This window comes from Ricinus communis, chromosome 5, assembly GCF_019578655.1.
Source record: "Ricinus communis isolate WT05 ecotype wild-type chromosome 5, ASM1957865v1, whole genome shotgun sequence".
Classification (NCBI taxonomy): Eukaryota; Viridiplantae; Streptophyta; class Magnoliopsida; order Malpighiales; family Euphorbiaceae; genus Ricinus; species Ricinus communis.
The window spans coordinates 3,080,413-3,088,270 of record NC_063260.1 but is presented as its reverse complement, the minus strand read 5'-3'; the positions used below and the strand labels follow the sequence as shown (position 1 = coordinate 3,088,270).

At 22.6% G+C, this 7,858-nt stretch overlaps 1 protein-coding gene across 1 annotated transcript; it reads left to right on the top strand.

The window, feature by feature from the left end:
* Positions 1-2,727: 2,727 nt before the first annotated feature.
* On the top strand, positions 2,728-3,337 carry LOC125370219 (non-specific lipid-transfer protein 2). Its single transcript, XM_048375155.1, has one exon. The coding sequence runs from the start codon at positions 2,794-2,796 to the stop codon at positions 3,085-3,087; it is 294 nt and encodes a 97-aa protein (XP_048231112.1). The 5' UTR covers positions 2,728-2,793; the 3' UTR covers positions 3,088-3,337.
* The last annotated feature ends 4,521 nt before the right edge of the window (positions 3,338-7,858 follow it).

The window sequence follows — 7,858 nt, the reverse complement described above, 5'->3', positions numbered from 1 at the left end:
ATAATTACTATGTTACATATATTCTTTACTAATAACTAAATATAACAAAAATTAATTATTATTATTATATTTATATAATTAATATAAAAAATAAATTATTTATTTATTTATTTTAAATTTTTTAATAATTAAAATTCAATCACGGATCATCGATCAACGGCTACCAATTTGATAATGATGAATAGTTAATGGTGATTAGAGGTGTTGAAATTATATCGTAATGAAATAATAAATTATTATGAGCCTTTATAAACCATACAGATACATAATTGAGTTGCCCCCATGATGCGAAATCAGAGTTTCATTATAAATGTTTTCGTTTAAGACTGAACCCAAAAAGAGAACCTTAAATATGGATTATAAACAAAAAAAAGAAATAGAGAGAGTAGGTCAGGCCAAAACCTAATTAAATTATTAAGATTTAGATTACGACTTGAAACCGCCAAATCCTGCAAACTTAATAAATTAGTTTTGCTACTGTCATATAAATATTGGGACCACACTGTCCCTCTCTATAATACACCATATACATTACCAATGAAATCGTATATATATATGGAATTCATGTGTAAACAGATTATTTTTCTCCCGTTCGAATTCTTTTCAATATAAATATATTTATATTTATTAAAATATAAATGTATAAATATATATATAATAATAATAATTACGTAATATTTATATATAATAATATTATATATATATATATCTTATTTTATTTATTAATATATATATATATATATATATATATATAATTCATTTATTAATGGATCGTTTTTCTTCCGTTAAAATTCATTTCAATATAAATATATTTATATTTATATATTTATATATATAAATTTATATATGTATTAAAATATAAATATAATAATATAATAATAATATATATAATATTTATATGTAATAAATATATATAATTTATACATATATATATATATATATATATCTTATTTTATTTATCAAAAAAATCTATATATATATATATATAGTTACAATTTTTAATCAATGTAATTTATTTTAGTCTATTTAGCTGAACGAAATTACGTTCCAGATTTTTCTTTTGAAAATTTTATAAAACAATATATTAGCAACTTTTTATTTTATTTAAATCTACATTGTTTTTTAATTTTTAATTTTTATCTCATATTTTTTTATTTTTTTTATTTTAACACTATTTTTATATTCATATTCTTATATTTTTCTTTTTAAAAATATACTTTCCCATGATTTTTTTTTGAGACATAAATCAAATATAAGTTGACAGAAAATCATATAAAATTAATAAAAAATTTGAATTTGAGTCGAAAATAATGAAAAGAATAAAGAATTATATTATTGTAATATTGTTTATTGTATGACTTGTTTAAGTAACTAATTTTCTGTTTAGATTTTATTTTTGATGTTTTTGAAATTGTATTCTTTTAGACTAAAACCTAAGAAAAACTAAACACAAAACAAATAGAAATTAACTGAAACTAAACATAAACTAATATAAATCAAATAAAAACTAAACATAAACTAAAAATAAATCAAACAAAAATCTACCATAAATTAATCGAAACTCAATATAATTTACACTTGATAGAAAATTTGATTTTTTTAATTTATGGAATGTCTTGGTGTGGCCACTGATTATTAAACTTTTATTCTATACTGAAAAACTAATTCTACATTTCGCATCTAGCTTAGTATTATGGTTGCCTAAACTGCTCAAGATGATGATCTATTATACCACAGAAGATTTAGTATTTCATAGTTTATTATTGGACGTTTAAGATCTGAAATTTTAATTATGAGATTTTATGTTTGTGGGGTTTTTTCTTTCATTTCTTTTTTCAAGAAGAGAGAAATGAATAAGTTGAATTATACTGTTCAAGTTGTTAAATGTAGCAAGCTTATAATCCAGAAATATAAATGACTAATTATTATTTTTTTCTTTTTCTCAAAAGATTTTATTATCGAGTATATGTATCAGTCAATTTTTGTTATAAATGAAAATATTTAACAAAAATAGACAGATATTCTCATATTATTGAAATACTTAAATAATATTGAATATGTATTGTTATTTCTATGGATAGAACTTTTTATATAAATAAAACTCTATTTATGAAAGTATTTGCAGCCATAAACACATACATCAGATGTAAACTTATAAAGTAAAAGTAATTTAAATGGGAAACTTGTGTAGTTAACTACTGAATTGGACCGATTGGCTGTATTTGCACTTCTTAATGAGTCCCCAAAACTGATGTGCATCTCAGAAGGAAGTTCTCTTATTTATTGATTATGGAAAAGAATAGTACAAATAATAAGAATTGTTTTTAGCACAAAATATTAATAGGTAAAATGATAAAAGTGCTTTAATAAGCAAGTTACATATGATATTTATATATATATATTCAAGAGTATTATTAAATTATTGGTTAATTAATATAATAAGTTATACAATTATTTCGCACAAAATACTGTAAATAGTACAAAGTTATTACAGGATAAGAATCAGAGCGCACTTTAATGCACATGCCACCACTCAACAATCAACGAATTAGTAACTGATCAATTTCTAATCGGACACCTGTCACTATTAAATGAACCTGATTTAACAATGTAGGACCTACTTCTTTAAATTTTGTGGGACCCTATTTGAACTACCCACATGACGCACCATCCCACTAACACCACCTTTCCTTGCCTCCTCCTCCACCTCTATAAATTTGCTCCATTGCTTCTCAGTCCAGAGCACCCATTTCTTGAATATACTCAAGTTCTTGATTCCTGATACTAAAAAAGATGAAGAGACTTTCTTGCTCAGCACTCTCGGTGGTGGTTGTGGCGGTGGTTCTCTTATTAACCGAGGCGGCACAGGTGTCGAATGCAGCAACATGCAGCCCCTTGGAGTTGAGCTCATGCCTGCCGGCGATAACCTCATCGTCGCAGCCATCACCGACCTGTTGCGGCAAGTTGAAGGAACAGAAGCCGTGCCTTTGTGGGTACCTAAAGAACCCGAACTTGAAGCCTTATATTTCTTCTCCTGGTGCAAAAAAAGTCGCTCATAGTTGTGGTGTTGCTCTCCCTAATTGCTAGTTTTAAGCTATTTTAGGCCAGAAATATATGTAGGCTTCTTAATTTGCATGTGTATTTATGTTTGCGTTGCTGTTTCAGAAAATAAAAATGGCAAAAAGGGTATCATTTAGGGGAGGTCCTGTGCTGTGTGAGATATAAAAATTGAGTACCAAATGCTTAAAGAAAGAGTGTTTAGATCAGTGTCTAGTTCTCTCTTGTAACTGATCTTCTCTATATACATATATAAATGCTTGTGTTATTATGCCTGCAATGATTGTCTTTTGTTATTTTCAAAATTTGCTCATCTTCTTTTTCGTTTTCTTTCTAGAATACAGCATGCGGTAGCTATGTGTAGAAATTTGAGTTTTAGACTTCTGAAATTCTTACCGTTTCCTTAAAAATCATTTTGAAATGAAGTACATAAATAAATAAAATCCTCCAATTGCAATTTTAATATTATAAGTTTGAGTTTAAATGGTTAGACGATATTGTTAAATAAATAGTTGTTTATTTATGTTTTACCCAATTTGAAAGTAAAAATTTACTCGCAAACTCGTCCTGCATGCGTATCTTAATATGAATAATGTTTTTGGATCTTTTTACCTTTCTTTATAATTCAAAAATAAAAATTATAAATACACAAGTAAAAGAATTAATAAATTTAATTAAAATGTAAATCTCAAATCTAGCATCTTAGAAATAATATTTTTTCATAATCAAGTTTTTAATAATAATGATTAAACAGGGAAGAATCAAACGCTAAACAACTTGTTGCGTGGATATAAATGAATTAAAAAAAAATTAAACGTTTTATCTGTTTATTATTAATTTTATGAACAATTCTTATTTAAATTTGGTCAATTCTCCTTATTTATATGCTAATATAAAACATTCATTCAATACCAAAATATAAAAAATTCATATAAATATATTCCTCTCCTATTATTTATAGTATATATATTAAACCTAAATAAAAAGCTCTCTAATTTTATTATGTGTATTTATCATGTGATTTAATTTTAACTAATTGTAATAATTAGCTAGAATTATCAGTGTAAGTCTTAAAATTCATTGTTATTATATTGAAAATTTATGTATATATAGATAAGACTGAAACAAAAATTATTAAAAAGGTAAAAGTTACCTTAAATGCATCATACGATACATCTAATATTTAATGGAATGTGATTCTATATCGGTATTGCAATAGATTTCTTTTTAATCCATAAGAAAAATATTTAGTATAAAAACATAAAGGATTGTTGCAAAAAGGTTATAACTAATTAAAATATTTAATTTATCCCTTATATTTATATATTTAAGAGAAATAAATGGCATATACCAAAATTTTGACCTACATTTTCAATTGATATCGATGCTTTAATTTTTCTGGTACTGAAATTTTAAATAGGCAATAGTGTTTATTGAGAATCCATTCAATTTTTGATAATGTGGAGTCCAGAGGTCCACATCAGCATTCCACTCATTGTCCATGTCACGCTTGATTTTTAATAAATTGTTTCATTGGTATATTTTACTACTTATATCTAAATAATACTAATTTTTTAATTTGTTTCTTTTTACTACCACACACATTATTTTTATTTCAATCTATGGTAGCTAATGGAGATTCATGAATGTCCGTGCGAATTAAGAACTCGCCAATAATCGATAGTCTGCTTATACTACTAATATACTCAATAAGCAAACCACCATTACATACACCCATAAAGTATTACTCTTGAAAAACAGGAATCCACGTTCCTCCTGATCTTTAAGACCATAGAAAATATGAAAATAACTAACACTTCTCTTATAAACGGTCACTTAAAATACTGATGAAAGACTAATATTAATACAACCCTCCAACACTATTTCTTAAGCCCTCAATTACAACGAATTAAATTGTTATTATCTTACATTTTCTGTGATATTAGTATCTATTGGATTCTAGTGATTTTTTACTAACATGGCAGCCAAAAATTTACCTAAGCATTACACTAATTAACACATCAATAAAAAATCATAGGAATTCCAATAGGTACTATATAAATAATGGGTATGGTACTAAAAAGAAATAAATTAAAAAATTGGTACTATTTGGATATAAGTGGCAAAGATTTGGTTCCAACAGATAATTTATCTAAAGTCACATTTGACATGAATAATATGTGGAATGCCAATGTGGAACTCCGTCCTCTCAATCATAATTATCAAATTAATCCTAATACTTAGTTAACTTATTTAGTCAATTTATTAATTATTTTTCAATTAAATCTAATACCATTTTACTAATTAAAAATTTTACTATTCTTTAAATAAATTCTTCCAAAAGAAAGAAAATAAAATATATTTGTATACCTTTCAAATATATTTAATCTATATATTCATATTAAGGAAGATTTAAGTGTGAGATTTACAAAGAAAAAATAATTTATCCTTCATATAACTCACTTAATTAATTATTTAAAAATCAAACTAATTAGATATAATTTAATAGACTCATTTACTTTTATCTAGCCTTAAAACACTCTCTAAATTTAAGTCTCAATAAGGATCCTTTATATTTCATCTAGAGTTTTCCAAATACAACTTGTTATTTTAATCTCACACATAATTTAATTAATTTTAATTCTTTTTAAAACTTCTAGTTTGAAATTATCATCATCCCACTCCTTGTTATTATTATCATTATTATCGTTACTGCTACTAGTAATACTACTATTACTATTATTATTATTATTATTATTATAGTTCCTTAGGTACGGATGTTATAAATTAATTGTCTTTTCTTATAATTAGTGTCGGTATTTAATTAAAAATGTAACTTATTAATGAATTAGTTAATATTATATCAAAATATAATTAATATGTGCTATTTCTTATGAAAAAATTAGTATCCTTATCTTATTAAGAAACTATTTATTAATTAATATAATATTAAAATATAATTGATTACTATTTCTTAAAACTAGAGCCAATGTTTAATTAGAAATGTAACTTATTACTTAATTAGTTAATATAATATTAAAATATAATTAATATGTTATTTCTTATGATAAAATTAGTATCTTTATCTCATTAGAAAACTATTTATTAGTTAATATAATGTTAAAATATAATTAATATGTTATTTCTTAGGATTGGAGTCAGTATTTAATTAGGAATATAACTTATTAATTAATAAATTAATAGAAAAAACTATAGAATTACATATAAACTTGAATTCGATATGTCAAAAATAAATACACATGCCAAATAAAAACATGTGTCGAAAATTAAGCATACATGTCAAAAAATTTTAAGCCTTAGAAAATACTATATATATATATAGATTTAATCTTTTTACCTTTTAATAATTATTATTTCTCTTTCCTTCCTCTCATCTATTTAATATATGTTTCTCCCTTCCCTTTAAATATTATTTATTATGTAATCAAACATAATAAAGTAAAAATTTTCAATTTTCTCTTTTTAATTCACTTCTTTTCTCTCTATTGCAATATATAGTGTAAAGAAGTAAAAAAATACTACATCTAAAATTTAGTTAAATTTTTTTGATATAAACTAACTATAAGGCATAGTAAAAGATATATACATTTTCTATTTTAAAGAGCTGATTTTCATATAATCTAATAGAAAAAATGAGTGCAAGTTTAATATAATTATAAATTATCACTAAATTTTACACCAATTTTATCTACTCACAAAATTTTAATTTATTTTATTTTAATCATTAAATTTTAATTTTAATTAGTTACTTTGCCGAAAATAAACTTGAATTGACATATTATGTTTTTCTTTTCTAATTACTCTTTTTCTATTGATTTTTTATATTCTAATAATTTATTTGTGAAATAATTAAATTAAAACAGTATTAAATTTAAATAATTGAAACAAAATATATTACAATTTTATGACTAAAATGAAGTAAATATAAAATTCACTAATCATTTGTATCATTTATTCATATATTCTGAGCATTTGAATTTTAACTATTTGATCATTTAATATCTTGATTTTTAATATAATTTGATAATTAGATATTTAAATTTTTTAAATATTTAAATACATTTTGATACATGATATCATTTAACACATTTATGTGCATTTTGCATAGATATTCAACTGCTACTAAAAAAGACAATATTCAAATTTTTAGTTTGTTAAAATTAAAGTGTTTGAATGTTGTAACAATATAATTATTCTATTAGATTAATTTAGAAATTATAATATTAAAATAAAAAATATTTAATATTTATATGTTTAAATATACATTTTACTCTCTCTTTTTTTCTTAATTTACTTTAAATACCTATTACAATTTAAACTCAAAATCTTAAAATTTTGAAAAAGATTCTATTATTGCTGATAAAACTTATTAATATTATGCATATAAAATCACTTTAGCATATGATCAAATAATTTATTTCTATTATATTACGATGTCAGGTTTTGTATATACTTGTCATTTTAGTGCTATTTTTATTAAACTAATTAGATATACTTACATGAAAATATAAAATCAATAATTAATTTTTGTAATTTTTAAAATTTTAACAAGTAATAGTATAAATAATTTTGTTAATTCCCCAGGAGAGAAAAAGAAAAGAAGTCGGAGTAGTATATCGAAATAAAATGTAAAAATTATATCATTATAATATAACATTAATAAAATATTTAAGAGATATTTTTTTCACTAGTTGAATATTATAGTAAAAGAATAATAAAATATTAGGATAAAAAAACTAAATAATAAATTAAATAATAAAAATTGAGTTGATTTATGCTT

What these genes read in the sequence shown, in the direction of transcription:
- LOC125370219 (XM_048375155.1), top strand. Translation starts at nt 2,794, where the DNA reads ATGAAGAGACTTTCTTGCTCAGCACTCTCGGTGGTGGTTGTGGCGGTG.